The 19,168-nt window shown below is 34.4% G+C and overlaps 1 protein-coding gene across 1 annotated transcript in view; it reads left to right on the forward strand.

Annotated features, from left to right (window-relative positions):
- Nucleotides 1–19,168, forward strand: part of MYO16 (myosin XVI) — an 851,952-nt gene that overhangs the window by 237,531 nt on the left and 595,253 nt on the right. The window contains exon 7 of the mRNA XM_074192022.1: nucleotides 10,907–11,032. Within this exon, the coding sequence (XP_074048123.1) occupies nucleotides 10,907–11,032 (126 nt within the window). The remainder of the gene's footprint in view (nucleotides 1–10,906; nucleotides 11,033–19,168) is intronic.

The following is a 19,168-nucleotide window of genomic DNA, read 5'->3' on the forward strand; positions in this document are numbered from 1 at the left end:
GCTAATAAAAGGAATTATCTAAACATCAACCTTGGCCATCAGAAGTCATTATCTGAATTGACAGCTAGGTGGTACAGTGAAAAGAGTACCAACCCTGGAATCACAAGGATCTTAAGTCACTTCCTGCCTCAGATATTTGATGCTTTCTAGCTTTGTGACTTTGGGCACATTATTTAACCCTTATCCTCTCATTCGGAGCCATCTCCAGGCATCCTGATCTATATTTGACCACTGGACTCAGATGACTCAGAAAGAGGAATGATTCTTGGGCTTTGTTAGAGTTTCCCCTCACTCAAATCCAATTTATGTATATGCCATGGCATCACTTTACTGATACCATGTTCTTCTTCAAGAATGCAGTACAGAGGCAGCTAAGTGTCACAGAGAATAGAGCATGAGCCCTGGAGTCAGGAGGACCTGAGTTCGAATCCAGGTCAGACACTTAATAATTACCTATCTGTGTGACCCTGGGAAAGTCACTTAACCTTAGTGCCTTGCAAAAAAAAAAACATAAAAAAGAATGGACAAAGAACAATACAAACATGACTCAGACAATTCTCTAAGGAATTTATATTGTATTCTAGCTGAGATATAATAAGACAAGTACCAGATTACCCCACATATAGGATGCACCTTAATTTAGGGGCCCAAAATTTGAAAAAAAATGTATTACATAGATTTATTGAACTCAAGTTTTATTCATCATAGAATTCATACAACTCATCATCACTGTCAAAACTCCCTTCCATTAGTTTGTCCTCATCCTTAATGACAAATGATTGTCTTAGGAGAGGCTTTGACTGCTCTCCTACCTGTGCTCTGGTCTGTGGTTGACCACAAGCACTCCATGGGCAAGTCTGGTGCACGGATGCATACTTAGTCCATTCCATTTCATGAACCTGAAGCACCATGAACCTGAAATCAGTTACTTCTTTTTCATCAACAATTCTTCTTAGCTTATGCTGAACTGTCTTTGTGTATACAATAATTTCAAGTACCCTTTGCTCCTCAATCTGGATCTTCAACTCCCTCTCTAAATCAGACCATTTTGCTGAGTTGCAGCTCAATGACCTTTTTCTCCTTTGGCATTTTCAGTAAGATTTCTTCTTCCCGTAGCCAATCTTGGATTGTTTTCTCAGTTGGAGGAGAACCAAACTGATGTTCAGCAGCACAATTTCCATTCACTTTTGCAGATTGGATCACTTTGAACTTGAATTCAGCACTGGATGAAAATCTTTTCTGAGTCATTTCTGGGCAGAACGTAGCAAAGCATAACCTAATATATTGTTAACAATTGTGAAACTATGAACACAAAGGCAACAAGCACGAAAAAGTGGGAAATGCAAGTAAAAAAATCTACAACTAGTGTATGAGGTGCTCCCAGTTTTTAGAGCCCCAAATTTTTCAAAAACAGTGTATCTTTTACATGGGGAAGTATGATATACACATTGCTTCAAACTCAAGCAAAATAAATGTGCCTAAAGAAAAATTCAAGTTTGATGGGGGTTGAGAGGAGGGAGAATAATATGTAGGACATTCCAAAGATTTAGTACATTTTTAAGCTTTAATAGCTTAGATTTAGAATTTTAATAGCTTAAAGCTAAAAATTACATTAGGACCTTGGAAAAACCCTTATATATTGAATTCAATATATTATATATTGAAAGATCAGGAAAGGAGGGAGGTGACCTTGGAAGAGGGCCTTGAAAGTTCAGTAAGATTTTAAAAGAAGACATTGCAGGGAAGCCTAGAGATGTTGCTTGTGAGTTAGATAAAAGTGCATGAGTAAAGCACCAGGGATCATCTAGGTTTGATTTTGCCACATTATAAAGTTGAGAAGACCTAACCACAAGATATTTAAAACTGACTCCCTCCAGTTAAAAAAACTGATAGCAGAGGGGAGAGGTAGACTATTCATTTTTCCATTTCAAGTATACTCAAAACAATTTCTTTTCAGTTCACTATTTTTCCAAAAATACAAAGAAAATGCCAAAATTCTTGTAATTTTATTATGTGGGGTTTTCCTTTTTTTTCTTTTGGTTTAGACTTGCTTATGTAATTCCTTTCCAGTGAAAGAACCCCTGTGTCAATAGATATAGAGCTGCAGCTTCACAGCTGTAGGTAATTTGATGACCTGCATTGAATTCAGTTTCCAGTAAATGATGATATACACCTATTAAGCAAGTCAGTCACCTTCTCTCCCTGTCCTTTGTAAAATAATGTGAGAAGCTACCTGACTAGGGTTGTAGATTCAGTTTGTCACTGTGGAACTGGTTTGTGGGTATTTTTTCCTCTTATTTTTCTCTGCTTTTAAAATCTAATCTATATAGGCATTTTGCACCAAAAACTCATTATTGTTTTTCCCCACTGAACTGTACTAATAGATCCATTTCTGGTGCATATGTCTCTATAAATAAATATCTTTTGACATCGATTTTTAGCATATACCATATGGATTCATCTGCCAGTCATTCCTATCATTATTGGTATTCATTAAAAAAAAGATGGGAAAGACTTCTCTAGGGGAACTAATTTTTAAACATGAATATGCAATAAACCATCTCTAGTCAATAAAGGCCTTCCAAAGGGACTTTGGTTAGTGTAATAATGAGATGAATTTTATATGGGAGAAAGCATTTAGTGGAGACAATAGAATTTCACTAATCATCAAGGTGTATGACATATCTTAGCTATGATTTTTCTGGTTAATTAAAATGGGATGGATGAACAGACAGACAGACATGTGTATATATACATATATATATATACATATATATATATACATCTGTGTGTTTGTAGATAGAATATATATATATATGAATTTATAATGTGTATATCTACAAATATATATATACTTCCACAGACATACTTTCACACACACACGTGCACACACACACACACACACCTTAATCATTCATTTTACATTAGAAACACTAATTTAGCTCAGTGCTCTTGGACAAGGAGGAAGTTACCCCACAAGTAGAAATAAACAATAATAATTTCTGGATTTCCAGCCAAGTTGATGGAGAGAAGACGGGCCCTGTGCTAAGTTCTCCTGATCTTCCCTCATTTATAATATGAAACAAAACTCTTAATAAGGAATCTGATCAAAAAACCCAGAAAAAGAGAAGTTATAAGAAGAACACATACCTCAAGGTCTGTCTTCAGGAATTATGGGCAAGCCGGGCACAGAGAGCAGAGAAGCATCGGGGGCCAGGGTGAGAGCTGGACTAACCTAAGATCAGCCATGTAGGCTTTGACTGTGGGAGCTGCTGTCCAGAACCAAGTGAGGAGCAGAGGCTTTGGCTGTGGGACTGAGGGTCTGGGGCTTACAGCAAGGACTGGAGGGTGAGTTCCAGCCTCTAGCATCCCCTACTGGCTGGCCTACTTGGAGTTATTAAACTCAGTGAGCAAAGCCTCTAGCACCCCATACTGTTCAGCTCACTTGAAGTTACTTAACCCAGTGGTTAAAGCCTTTAGGGATCCCAACATCAAACCTCTGTGATATTTGGGCCCTCCCCAACACAAGATCTTAGGAAAATGAAGAAAGGCCAGTGAAAAAGGGGATCCATAGAAAAATTCCTAGAAGGAAAAGACCCTAACTCAGAGAAAACTAGAACCTCTGAGGAGAATATGATTTCGTCTCCAGCACAGAAAGACTTCCTTGAAGAAATCAGGAAGGAGTTTAAAAATCAATTGGAAAATTTGAGAAAAGAAACCCCCAGAGAAGATTAACATATTTCTTGTTAGAAAATAAATCTTTGAAAAATACAATTGGACAAATGAAAAAAGAAAATAATTATCTCAAAACCTCAATTGGTCAAATGGAAAACTCTTCCAAAAATAGAACTGACCAGTTGGAAAATGAGTTGCAAAAGGTAAATGAAGAAAATTGTTCTCTTAAAAAAAAAGAATGGAGTCCATGGAAACCAATGACTTCCTGAGACAAGAAGAATCTGGTAAACAAAACCAAAAAATAAAAAAAATAGAAGAAAACATAAAATATCTCATCAGCAAAACCACTGACTTTGAGAACAGATCAAAAAGAGATAACCTTAGAAATATTGTTCTTCCTGAAAACATTAAAGAGAACAAAAGCCTGGACTTAATATTGAAGTATTTGGTGATGGAAAACTGCCCTGATATCATGGAACTAGAGGGAAAAATAGTTATTTAAAGAATACATTGATTCCCTCTGGAAAGGGATCCCAAAATGAAAACATCAAGGAATATTGTGGTCAAATTCCAGAACTATCTTATAAAAGAGAAAATCCTGCAAGCAGCCAGAAAGAAACAATTTAGATACCAAGGAGCCACAGTGAGGATTACAAGGACCTGGCTGCATCAACAATAAAGGATAGAAGGTTCTGGAATGCAACATTCCAAAAAGTAAGGGAGCTTGGAATGCAGCCAAGAATTCATTATTTGGCAAAAATGAGCCTTCTCTTCCAAGGCAAAAGATGGACATTTAATGAAATAGGAGATTTCCAACTTTTCCTTATGAAAAGACCAGAGTCTAATAGAAAATTTGGACTTCAAACAGGAGACTCAAGAGACTATTGATAAGGTAAAAAAAGGGGGGTGGTAAAAAAAACTGCTATCCAATAAGGTGAAACTGGCTATATCCCTATCCAAGAGAAAGACTCTAATAACTCTCAATAATTGTAATTCTATTAAAGAGAATATACTTAGCCAGAAGTGATGGACACCCATGATTTTCTGTGACTCAGATAGAATGATCTAAAAGCAATACCTCCTTAAAAAGTAGAACAGTAAAGAGATGGGAGGATGGATGAGTCTGAATGGGATAAATTGCATTACATTAAGAGGTACAAAGGACCTATTGCAATAGAGAGGAAGAAAAAAGGAGGTGAGAAAATCCCAAATCTTACATTCATCAGATTTGGCTTAAAGTTAATACCCAAACACTCAGTTAAGAAACTTTTCTTACCTTTCAAGTATTAAAGGGGGAAAAGGGGAGGAATGGAAACTAATAGAAGGAAAGGAAGGAATAAGGGGCAAAGGGAAAGGGGAAAAAAGGGGAGGGGTTGGATATAGGATGGCAAACACACTGAAGATGGTGGTATTCAGAACAACCTGGGGAATATGGATAAAGGGGAAAAAGGAGAAAAATAGAAACAGAAAGAAGATAACATGGAGGGCAATAAAGAGTTAGTAATTATAACTCTGAATGTGAATGGGATGAGCTTTCCTTTAAAACATAAGCAACTAACAGAGTGGATTAAAAAGCAGAATACTACAATACGTTGCTTACAAGAAACTCATTTGAAGCATATAGAGTAAAGATAAAAGGTTGGAGCAAAATATATTTTGCTTCAGCTGAACTGAAAAAAGGCAGAGTTACCAATCCTTATCTCAGACAAAGCAGCTGCAAAAATAGATATTGTTAAAAGAAATAAACTATATCCTCGTAAAAGGCACCATAGACAATACTAAATATGTACACACCCAATGGTATAGCATCCAAATTCTTATAGGAGAAGTTGAAGGAGTTACAGGAAGGCATAGACAGCAAAACTCTATTAGTGGGAGACCTCAACCTCCCCACTCTCAGATTTAGATAAATCTAATTACAAAATAAATAATAGACTTGTGGAGGAAATTGAATGGTGATAGAAAGGAATATACTTTCTTTTCTGAAGTACATAACATGTAAAAATTGACCATGTACTAGGGCATAAAAACCTAATAATCAATTGCAGAAAGGCAGAAATAGTCAAAACATCTTTCTCAGATCATAATGCAATAAAAAATCACATGCAATTGGGCCAGGGAGATATAGACCCAAAACTATTTGGATATTAAATAACCTCATTTTAAAGAATGAGTGGATCAAACCACAAATTATAGAAAGAATTAATTATTTCATCCTAGATAAAGACAATAATGAAACAGCATACCAAAACCTATGGGATAAACTCAAGGCAGCTGTCAAGAGATATATTCTATCTTTAAATGCTTACATGAATAAATTAGAGAAAGAGGGAATCCATGAACTAAATATGCAACTAAAAAAATTAGAAAAAGAACAAATTAAACCCCCCCAATTAAATACCAAATTAGAAATTCTAAAAATTAAAGGAGAAATTAATAAAATTGAAAATAGGAAAACAATGAATAAATAAAACTAAGAGCTTTTTTTTTTTGAAACAACCAATAAAATTAATAAATCTGGTCAATTTGATTAAAAAAAGAAAGAAGAAAGCCAAATTGCCAGTATCATAAATGAAAAAAGGTGAACTTACCACCAATGAGGAGGAACTTAAAGAAATAATTCAAAATTATGTTGCCCAACTCTATACCAATAAATTTGATAATCTAATTGAAATTGATGAATATTTACAAAAATATAAGTTGCCCAGGTTAAATGAAGAAGAAATAAAATACATAAATATCACTATCTCAGAAAAAGAAATTCAACAAGCCATTATTCAACTCCATAAGAAAAAATCTCCAGGGCCACAAGGATTCACAAGTGAATTCTATCAAACATTTAAGGAACAATTGGTTCCAATTCAATATAAACTCTTTGGAAAAATAGATAAAGATGGAACTCTGCCTCTTTCTATGACACAAATATGGTGCTGATACCTAAACCAGGAAGTTAAAACAGAGAAACAAAATCATAGACCTATCTCCCTGATGAATATAGAGGCAAAAATCTTAGCAACACAATTACAAAAAGTTATCACTAAGATGATACATTATGACCAAGTAGGATTTATTCCAGGAATGCAGGGTTGGTTCAGTATTAGGAAAACTGTCAGTATAATTAATATCAATAACAAACCTATCAGAAATCATATGATTATATCAATACATGCTGAAAACGCTTTTGACAAAATACAGCACCCATTCCTACTAAAAACACTAGAGACTGTAGGAATAAATACATTGTTCCTTAGAATAATAATCAGTATCTATCTGAAACCATAAACAAGAATTATATGCTATAGGGATAGGCTAGAGACATTCACAATAAGATCAGGGGTGAAACAAGGATGCCCAATATCACCACTACTATTCAATATTGTATGAGAAGTGTTAGCTTCAGTAACAAGAGAAGAAAAAGACATCAGAGGAATTAGATTAGGGAAAGAAGAGACAAAACTCTCACTCTTTGCAGATGACATGATGGTATACCTAGAGAATCCAAAAAAATCATATAAAAAATCTACTAGAATTAATTAGCAACTTTATCAAGGTCACAGGATATGAAATGAACCCTCATAAATCCTCACTTTTTCTATATATGACTAGCAAGATACAGCAGAAAGAGCCAGAAAGAGAAATCCCATTCAAAGTAACTCCAGGCTATATAAAATATCTAGAAGTCTACCTGCCAAGACAGACTCATAAACTTTTTGAAAACAATTACAAAACACTTCTCACATAAATAAAGTCAGATTTAAATAACTGAGAAAATATCAACTACTCATGGATAGGCCAATCTAATATAATAAAAATGACAATTCTACCAAAATGAAACTACTTGTTTAGTACCATACCAAACAAAATTCCAATAAATTACTTTAATGAGTTGGAAAAAATTGTAAGTAAATTCATATAGAGAAATAAAAAGTCAAGAATCTCCAGAGATTTAATGAAAAAAGTTCAAAAGAAGGTGGTTTAGCTCCACCAGATCTAAAATTATATTATAAAGTATCAGTTATCAAAACTGTCTGGTATTGACTAAGAAATAGAGTGATGAATCAGTGGAATAGACAAGGTGCAATAGCAGGAAATAATCATAGTAATATACTGTTTGATAAATCCAAAGAATCCAGCTATTGGGATAAAAATTCTCTTTTCAATAAAAACTGTTGGGAAAATTGGAAGTTAGTATGACAGAAATTTGGATTAGATCAACACCTCACAACCCTTACCAAGATAAGATCCAAATGGATACAGAATTTAGACATGAATAACAATATTATAAGCAAACTAGGAGATCAAGGAATAGTTTACCTCTTAGATCTAAGGAAAGGGAGGCAATTTATGACCAAGGAAGAGAGGGAGAATATCATTAAAAATAAACTAGACAATTTTAATTACATTAAATTAAAAAGCTTTTGCCCAGACAAAACCACTGTAACCAAGATCAAAAGAAATGTAGTAAATTGGGAAACAATTTTTACAACTAGTATTTCTGACAAAGGACTCATTTCTAAAATATACAGAGAACTGAGTCAAATTTTTTAAAAAGACAAGCCATTCCCCAAGTGACAAATGGTCAAAAGCAATTTACAGATGAGGAAATCAAAGTGATCCATAGTCATATGAAAAATTACTCTAAATCACTAATTTTTATAGGAAATGCAAATTAAAGCATCTCTGAGGTACCACCTCACACCTCTCAGACTGGCCAATATGACCAGAAAAGAAATGATCAATGTTGGAAGGGATGTGGGAAACCTGGGACACTAATACATTGTTGGTGGTGTTGTGAACTCATCCAACTTTTCTGGAAAGTAATTTGGAACTATGTCCAAAGGGCAACAAAAATGTGCATACCCTTTGATCCAGCAATACCACTTGTGGGTCTATACCCTGAAGAGATTATGATGAAGGGTAAAAACATCAGTTGTACAAAATTATTCATAGCAGCCCTGCTTTTTGGTGGCAAAGAACTGGAAATTAAGTGAATGTCCTTCAATTGGGGAATGGCTTAAAAAAACTGTGGTAATATGTGTGTGTTTGGGGGGGGACACTATTGTTCTATTAGAAACTAGGAGGGATGACAGTTCAGGGAAGCCTGGAAGGACTTGCGTGAACTGATGCTGAGTGAGATGAGCAGAATGGGAAGAACCTTGTACACCCTAACAGCAACATGGGGATGTTGGTCAACCTTCATGGACTTGCTCATTTCCTCAGTACAACAATCAGGCACAATTTTGGGGTATCTGCAATGGAAAATACCATCTGTGTCCAGAGACAGAATTGTGGAGTTTGAACAAAGACCAAAGACTATCACCTTTAATTTTAAAAAAAACTGTTATCTTATTATGTAATTTTGCTATCTCTTATACTTTATGTTTCATCTGAAAAGATAGGATTTCTCTCTCATCACATTCAACTTCGATCAATGCATACCATGGAACCAATGTAAAGACTAATATACTGCCTTCTGTGGGGAGTCGGGGCTGGGGTGGGGAGAGAAGCAAGATTAGGGGAAAAATTGTAAAATTCAATAAAATATTTTTAAATAAAGAAGTGGTCACATTTGTGTTGGGCAGAGGAAGGATATTATAGGCAGTAGGGACATGCAGAGACAAAGAGATCATAAAGTATGGTGTGTGTGCAGGGTGTGGTGAATAGTTCATTTGGACTGTAGGAAGAATTTACATAAATGGGAGTAGTATAAGATATGGCTGGAAAGGCAAGACAATGTCGGACTGAGAAGAGCTACGTATTTTGGGTTATCATCAATAACAACAGCAACACATTTCAAAAGTGCCTTAAGGCAGAGCTATCCAACATATTACCTGTCTGAAGATGGCCTGAGTATAAACTGAGCCAGATTAGAATGTAATTGGGAAATGTTAAGCAAAAGAAATAAAAATATAATAATAACAATTTCATAGTTTTCAAAATGCCTTCACATAGATTATGTCACTTAATGCTAACAACAACAAACAATTAAGGCAATTGCATTGCTGTTCAAAAGGATTTTTGGTCAACTCTACTTTCTTCATTTTTCCCCTGAAGTTTATTTTATTTAGACCTAGCACAAAGTTTGTACTTCATAAATTCTTATTAATAGTTTAATTGATGTTTCATATTTCATTTTATAAAATAATTGAATAAGAAAAATGTTGAAAGAGCAATAACTATCAAATTGTTCAAAATGTGAAAATATAATAGAATCATAAAAAGAATAGTATTGAACTGTTATATCTAATGCTCATAGTAGATACATCTCCCTCATCATCTTTGCTACTAATATGTTGGAGCATTAATTATGTGCTTTGTGCTATCCATCCAATCATTCAACCATTCAGCCAGCCAGCCAGCCAGCCAGCCATTCATTCGTCCATCTGTTTATCTGTCTGGGCATCTATCTCTCTCTGTCTGTCTATCTACATATCACAATTAGAGGTGCAGTGGATAGAGCAACAGGTGTGCAAGAAGGAAGCTTCACTTTCCTGAATTCTAATCTGGCTTCAGACACTTCCTAGCTATGATTCTGGGCAAATCATTTAACTTTGTTTGACTCAGTTTCCTATTTGCAAAATGAGCTGGAAAAATGGCAAACTATTCCAGTATCTTTGTCCCAAAAATCCCAAAGAGTATGTCATGAAAAGTCAACATAACCAAAACAACTGAAGATGAGCATCAAATATTTATGTGTGCATACGTGTGTGTTAGTGTCTGTGTGTATATATGATTTTATATATTTAGATACTAATATATATACACGCATATTTAGATATGTGTGGTCTTATGTGTGGATGAATGCATGCACATATATGTGTAGACATGCGATTGTTATTTGTTTTGATTCTCACGATGACCCTGGGAGGTAGATGTTATTTTTAATGAATAATTTTAATTGATTTACAATGTATGTTAGAATATGTAATGATCTCAAAATCAAAATTATCTTCAAAGAAGAGGTAGGAGCAGGTGAAGATGCTGATAGAAAATGAAAAGAAAATAAGAGAATTGCATAAATATTTTTTGAAGTAAAATGCTAATAAGCTACAGATACAGCAGGTTGGCATAAAAATCACATGGGTTATTCTGTTTTTCTTCTCAGTTATCTTAAACTTTAATTTAAAATGCTGTTAAATAGTTCAATGAAAACTAAAATATACTGATAATTAAAATGAATATGTGGCATAACATCAGAAGGAAGATTAATGTGAGTCTTTCTTAATCACAGTTACATATGGCCTGTGCAAGTGGCTACAAGGATGTAGCTTCTCTCATCCTAGATCATGGAGCAGATCTCAATGTAGTGGATAATCAGTACTGGACACCTCTCCATTTGGCAGCAAAATATGGCCAGGTAAAGTGATCTTTCCATTTTTCAATTATTGTTGATTTTAAAATCTGCAATATTTTGAGATCACTCTTTCATTTATACTTTTTCTTGGCTTAAATGCTTAGAAAATCATTCATCATCTCAGTAGTAGGCAACAAAAGTTGTTTATCTTTTCTTTCTTTTTTCTTTCTTTTTTTGTTTGTTTAAAGGATTTATAAAGAAAAAAACTTAAGCAGACTCTTTTATGAACCTGAAAGGAAAAAAATTATCACATATAGATATAGGTATTTTTAACATAATTCTTCATAAGCTACTCAATACCTCCTACAGTGGAAAATATTTTATGAATTTATAATATACCTTATAAAATAAATTATTCAGAGATATCTATTTAACCTTGTATTGTTTTTACAAGTCAATAGTAATTCCATTTGTTTTATGTGGTTAGGTTCCTAAAGGGTAAATTATATTTTGTATATTCTTTTTCTCCTTGTGGCATTTAATGTATTTTAATTTTTTATTTTAATAGACAATTTACAGGTAACAATTCACTAGCTTGAATCCTATTACAATTGCATAGTACTTTACAACTAACAAAAAACTTGTCTTCACTATCTCATTTCCTCTTCACATTTAACAAATAATTAAATAGAAATTGTTTCTGTTTTTCCTGAAACTCTGAGAGTCTTCCCCTCCAGATTATTTTTGGGATTTTTTTGGTGACTACATAAATGAGGCTTTTTTTGACCCATTTTTCACCTAATCTTAATCACTGAATGGGCCTTGCCTCAGACAAACTAAGACCTGTTAAAGACTGATTTATAGCTTGCTGCTAAGAAAGAGAGACTTGCTCAGAGTCACACAGGTAGTAGGAATCAAATGTCTAAGGCTGAATTTGAACTCAGATCCTCTTGATTCTAAGATTGATATTCTATCCACTATGCCACTTAGCTGCCTCTCCAATCCATTTTCGAGTCATGATATTGTCTTCCTGATGTCATCTCTTTGAGCATGAAAGACAAACAATTACAACAGTCCTCTTCACAAAAAAAATAAACAAAATCTAAAACACTGTATGAAGTTTCTGGAGGAAAAAGTGAGGTTTGTGAATTTACACAGCACCCACTATTCAAATCCAATTAACTTATATGTCATGGCAGCATCTCCCTGACATCTTGATACTCTTCCAGAAGATAAGAGAAACAATAACAAAAAATAACTTGCTGTAGACCACCTCTCTCTCTGACATCACTTCTAACTCTAGATATCTTATTAAGTACCTATTATGCTATTATGTACAGGCTGCTATGCTAGACAAAAATGCATATATGGAGTGAAAAAATGAAATAATCATTGAAGCTATCAAGAAGCTAACATTTTATTATAAAAATTGTTGTTGTTTAGTTGATTTTAGTTGTGACTGATCTTCCTGATCCCATTTGAGATTTTCTTTTTTAATTTTAATTGATATTTGATTTTTCCAGAGACATATTATGAAAACTTTTCAACATTCATCCACATACATATGCATATTTTTAAACTACACAATTTCCTTCCCCTCACCCTTCCCATCTGCCTCCCATCAGTAGCAAAGAGTCAAATGAATATTATACATACACATTTGTATTAAATGTGTTTACAGATTAATCATTTTTGTTCTGAGGAATTAGGATTAATGTAAAGAAAGACATAAGAGAAATTGTTTAAGAAGTGATTCTGAAGGGGTTTTTTGTTGCTGTGTTTTTTGTTTGTTTTTCTTCTGGGTGGGGATAGCATTGTCCATAGTAGTTCTAATCGGGGCTATTCTGGCTCTCTGAACTGCTGAGAGTAACTGCATCCATCAAAGGTGATCAATTCACAATGCTATTAATATATAGATAGTTCTCTTGGTTCTACTCCCTTTCGCTTAGTATCAAGTCCTTCCATGCTTCTCTAGAGTCTGATCATTTATGGTTTCTTATAGAATAATAGTACCGTATAACATTCATCTACTATAACTTTTCAACCATTCCACAAATGATGAGTATCCCCTCAATTTTTAATTCTTTGCCATTACAAAAAGAGCTATTATGAACTTTTTGAAACATGTAGGACTTTTCTCATTTTTTATGACTTCTTCTGGATTTAGGCCTAGTAGTGACAATTCTGGGTCAAAGGGTATGATCAGTTTTATTGCTCTTTGGGCACAGTTCCATATTGCTCTCCATAATGTTTGGATCAGCTCATAGCTCTACCATCAATGTATTAATGTCCCAATCCTCACACAAAGTCTCCAACATTGGCAATTTTCCATTTTTGTCATCTTAGCCAATCTTATAGGTGTGAGGTGATACCTCATAGCTGTTTTAATTTGCATTTCTCTAATCAATTATGATCTGGATCATTTTTTCATATATTATAAATAGTTTTAATGTCTTCATTTGAAAACTATCTGTTCATATCCTTTGACCATTTATCAATTGGGGAATGACTTGGAATCTTATAAATTTGATGCAATTCTCTATATATTTTAGAAATGAGACTTATCTCAGAACCTCTAGCTGTGAAAATTGTTTCCCAGTATTCTGTTTTCCTTCTAATCTTGCCTGCATTGGTGTTATTAAGTGCAAAATCTGAATTTAATATTGTCAAAGTCACCCATTTAGTAAGTTTTAATGTACTATATTTCTCACTTGTTCATAAATTTCTCCGCTTTCCATAGATCTGACTGAGTATTTCCTGGTCTATTAATTTATCTATAGTGTCAGCCTTTGTGTATAAATCCTATATCCATTCTGACCTTATTTTGGTATAGGATGTGAGATGTGGATCTACGCCTACTTTTTACCATACTATTTTCCAGTTTTCCCAACAATTTTTGTCAAATAGTAAGTTCTCATCCCAGAAGCTAATGTCTTTGGGTCTGCCAAATGAGTAGATTGCTGTAGCTGTAGTCATTTACTGTAGTTTCTTTTGAACCTATCCTAATCCATTGATCCATTATTCTATTTCTTAATCAGTACCACGCAATTTTAACAATTGCCACATTATAATACAGTTTTAGAATTATACCATCTTCCTTTACATTTTTTTTTCAGTTCCCTTGCTATTTTTGACCTTTTGTTTCTCCAGATGAATTTTGTTACTATTTTTTCTAGCTTGGCAAAGTAGTTATTTGGTAGTTTGGTATAGGGGATTTTCTTATCAAAAATACTGGAGTGAATTGCCATTTCTTCTTCCATTTCATTTTATGGATGAGGAAACACTTCTAAGAAGTGTCTGGGGACAGACCTGAACTCAAGAATATGTCTTTCTGGGGCAGTTAGGTGGTGCAGTGGATAGAGCACCAGCCCTGGAATCAGGAGTCCCTGAGTTCAAATCCAGCCTCAGACATTTAATAATTACCTAGCTGTGTGGCCTTGGGCAAGCCACTTAACTCCATTTACATTGCAAAATCCTAAAAAAAGAGAACATGTCTTCCTGACTCCAGGCTGGGCACCCTATCCACCATATTATCTAATTGCCCATAAAGAAATTGTAAACATACATGTTCTCAGAGAAGTATATAAAAGGAATATGCAGCATGAATAAAAAATTAATATAGAGTAGAAGAGAAAATCAAGTTAAGCTTTGTACAAGACCTTGTACTTGACTTGTCCACTGAAGAAAGGATTAGAGTACTTGAAGGAGTCTAAGAGAAAGAGGTAAGGAAGGCATACATTCTAAGCATGTGGGACAAACAGGTGTAAAGACAAAGAAATAGTATATAGAAAGTTATATCCAGTGTGTATTCAATAAGGAAGTTTATAAGATATAAAGAATATGTGAAGGGGAATAATATTAAATAAGTTTGGGAAAGTAGGTAGAAGGAAGGCATATTGCAGAAGGTTTTAAGTGCCAATTTAAGAATTTTGCATTTTATCTTAGAAGTAAACTAGAGTAAGTGAAAAATTTTGAATAGGGAAGATATTTTTTTAATTGGAAATACTCATAAGAAAACTGAGTGAAAAACAGACTAAAGGAAGAAGACAAAATTATAGAAAAATAAAAATAAATTAAGTATAAAAAGACAAAACTGTAGAAGAATAAAAGTAAATTAAGAGGCAATGAAATAGTAAAATAAAAGATGATAGAGGTCCAAATTCTGGTGTTGGACATGTGAATGGGAAAAAGAGGGAAAACTGAGAAAGATATTGTTGCAATACAACTCATATTTCTTACCACTAGATCAATATAGAGAGAAGGAAGGTTGGAGGGAAAGTAAAAGTCATAACTTTTATTTTACAAACCTAGGGAGAAATTCTTAAATACACTTAGGAGAAATGCAAAATTTTGGAAGGATTTTCTTTTGTGAGTAGAGAGTGGGGAAGTATATGTGAATTATATTTTTGATATAGTAAGTTTCAACTACCTATGGTGCATCACTCTGAAGGTTTTAATAGGCAATAAATTATACTGGACAGGGCTTCAAGAGAGAAACATTGTGCCTGTGTATATGGAATTGCTATTTATCTGTATAGAAATTAATTTTTAATCCATGAGAGTTCAAAAGATTACCAAAGGACAAAGTATAGTGAAACTTTCTCTATCTTCTGTCTATAGAGGTAGAAGAGTTCTCAGCATAGAGCTCAGTGGAGAATACCTGTATTGATGCATTGGAGAAAGATGGCATTCAAATTAAGTAAATTGAGAATTAAAGGCCATACTTGTAGGTGAAGAACTAAAGGAGACCTGTATCATGAGATACAAAGGGATGAATATTTCAGAATATATTCAGCAGTGTCAAAAAGAATTAGAACTAAAAAAAAGATTCCAGTAACTTTGGGGAAAAACATTTCCTTTGACTAATGAAGTTAGATGCCAAATTATAAAATATTGAAAAGGAACTGGTGCAGAGCATCAAATTCTGAAGGGTTTTTGAACTATAGCCCTGATCATTTAAATCCATGGTAAAGGGATACTGCTGGGGTGGAGTCAAGATAGTGGCATGAAGGTAGCATGCTTTCAGAGATTTTCCCTACACAATATTAAATGAAACCTCTACACAGACATTGAAGTTATAAATCCCACCAAAGGAAAGAGTGAAATGGGCTCTCAACTGTAGGCATTATGGAGTATCTTCAGTGAAGGTTTGTCTTTTCAGGGAAAATAGAGCCAATTGGGTGAGAGAGAGAGGGAAAACCAGCAGGAGGCTTCTATCCTAGTTCCTAGCAGCTAGCTAGCAGGCCAGCAGAGGGGTGGGGATGGGGGAGGTGGGAGGATCTCAACTTCAGACAAAATCTGCCACCTGGGAATATTAGGGCAAAAGATAGGACTGGGTCTGGAACAAACCGCTGCATAGGCAAAGATTGAACATGGAAAGCAAAGCAAACCTCTCCATAATCAATGCCTGGACTGCATAGGCAACACTTTGGCAAGCAATAAGCTAGGGATCAGACCCCAGCCCCAGCACAAAAAGCCTGGAACTATACTCCCTATACCCCAGGAACAGAGCTCAACTATAAAAATGAGCAAATATCCAAAAAGAGAACTAACCATAGCTACAATTCAGAGAGAGAGAGAGAGAGAGATGATCAATATAGCATCTCAGAAGTGGAGAGCAATGTCACATTATCCACATGGGAAGTCTTAAAGGAGTTTATGAATTGGTCTCAAATCCAAAATTTCATGGAATTACTTTAAAAAGATCTTAAAAAAACAAAGAGAGGAAGAAGAAAAAATGAGAAAAAGAAATGAGAACCATGCAAGAAAATTATGAAAAATTGACCAAAGAAATCAACTCCTTTAAAAATAAACATAATCAACTGGGAAAAGAATAATACAACTCATCAAAAATTAAAATCAAGCAACTGAAAAAAGTAATAGAATTTCTCTAAAGATCAAACCATTAATTGGAAAAGGAATGCAAATGAATAAAAAGTAACTAAAAGAAAACAACTCATTGAAAAAATGAAATTAACTACCTGGAAAAGGAAACAAAAGTTAACCAAAGGAAATGAAACCTTAAAATTAGAATTAGATAAATAGAAACTAATGAATCTATGAGGCACTAAGATTCCATCAAAACTGTCCCAATATACTTGATCAAGAAGACAAAATAGTCCTTGAAAAAAATGCAAAGACCTCCAGAAAGGGACTCCAGAATAAACACTCTGAGGAATATCATAGCCAAATTCCATAACTCTCAACTAAAGGAGAAAATACTGAAAGCAGTCAAAAGAAGTAATTTAAATACAAAGGAAGCACAATCAGAATTACACAGACTTATCAGCTTCAACATTAAAGCATTGGGGGGCCTGGAATATGATATGTCAGAGGGTAAAGGATCTTGGATTGCAACCAAGAATTTACTACCCTGAAAAATTCAGCATATTATCTCAGGGGGAAAAAATGGATTTTCAATGAAATCAAGGACTTCCAAAATTTTCTGATAAGACCAAAAACTGAACAGAAAATTCAAATAAAAGACTCAAGGGATGCATATAAAGGTAAATGAAAAGGGGGGGAAATTGCTAGTCAAAAACATTAGCCTGTATACATCCCTACAAGGGAAGATAGCAACAATAACTCTTGAGAATTGCATTTTTCCTAGGATAGTTAAAGGATTGAATATACTTAAAGGATTGTTCTTAGATATGGATATAAATAAGACATGAATGCAATATCAATTATGAGCAAGATATGTCCTTTAGAGACAGAGGGAGGGAAAGTACTTAAAGGCTCTATGCATAATTAAATCACAAAGTGACTAGATATTCAAGTTAAAGAAGTTTGTAGTGCAACTGGAAAAAAAGATGGGTGGGACATAAATTGATTAGAAGTTGATCTTTTATTAATACATACTTCAGCAAACAAAAGTTTTTGTGCTTTGATGTCTGATTAATGGTTTGAGTTTGGATTCCCAAGTACAGTAAGACACATTCCAGAAGGGGAAAACAGGAAGTAGTTTAGTATTATTATAAAAAAGGTAAAGTCAAGGAAAGCTCACAACAACAATAACTAATGATTCCGAAAAGGATTGTAAATATAATAATTTCAATTAAGATGATGAAAGAGATATTAAACATTATCAAAGATAATCAAAACAGATAGAAAGTTTGACCAATTGAACAAGTCCACCCTCAGGCAGGAGAATCCCAAATTTCAATCAGCATCTTTCACAGTCCCCATCAGAAGGGTGGCAGGAAAAGTATCATCTCCATGCATGAGATTCCAAAGTGCTCTGAGCAAGACTTGTGTAATTATAGGATTCTGAACAAAAGAAGGTTTGGTGCCAAGTATCTACATGACTCTGGACAAGAAGATTCATCCTGAAACTGGCCTAGTTTCAGGATGAATGTCCATGCAGCAGGTAATTAAAGAAAAAGTGTGTTTGTGTGTGTGTGTGTGTGTGTGTGTGTGTGTGTGTGTGTGTGTGTGTGTGTTGGGGGTAGGGGGAGGCATTTACAGGACTGATCAAGTTTCCAGGAATTACTACCCTCCTTATCATGGACTAGCTAGGTTCCCAATTATAGGAGTGTTTTACTACAAGGTTACCGTGCCTCTAACTTATTTTACTATTTTTGTTCAGGTCATCCTAGGGTCATGTAAGACTTTTATTGACTAAGCATTTGTATGGTTGGAGCACTAAAGGAATAGAGAGAGAGAGACAGTGTCCCCAGTACTTTGCTTGGAAAAGGTTGTAGATTTATGGTTGGAGGACTATAGAGATGGAGAGAAAGAGTATAATTACAGTGATTGGATATGAAAAGATCATGAAGTGATTTTTCTTTGTTTGATGCTTTTGTTACAATTGAAAGGAGTCTTGGAGGGGGGTAGGTATAGTGGTCCATGAAATGATTTGGCTTTCCAGAATGTTTTGGCTCATGAGGATTGTACATCCATGTAGGGTACTTGAAAGAAGAGGAGGCAATATAAATCAATTACAGTTTGATGTGATTTATGAATCTTAAGAAGTGTGTTTCCAATGGAACAGAAGAAAGGAGTGTACTTTGTGAATAAGAGGCAATGCTCCTCATCATTCAATCAAGGAATCAATCAGTCAACCTTTGAGAATAGTATTACTATCAGGACAGATAAAAGGAGTATATTTTGACAAAGGCATTGTGGTATGAGACATGGTTAAAACAATAAAGACATAAAAAGTAGGCCTATACTAGGAGAAAACTAGGCATTAATGGT

The sequence above is a fragment of the Macrotis lagotis genome, chromosome 6 (genome assembly GCF_037893015.1).
Source record: "Macrotis lagotis isolate mMagLag1 chromosome 6, bilby.v1.9.chrom.fasta, whole genome shotgun sequence".
Classification (NCBI taxonomy): Eukaryota; Metazoa; Chordata; class Mammalia; order Peramelemorphia; family Peramelidae; genus Macrotis; species Macrotis lagotis.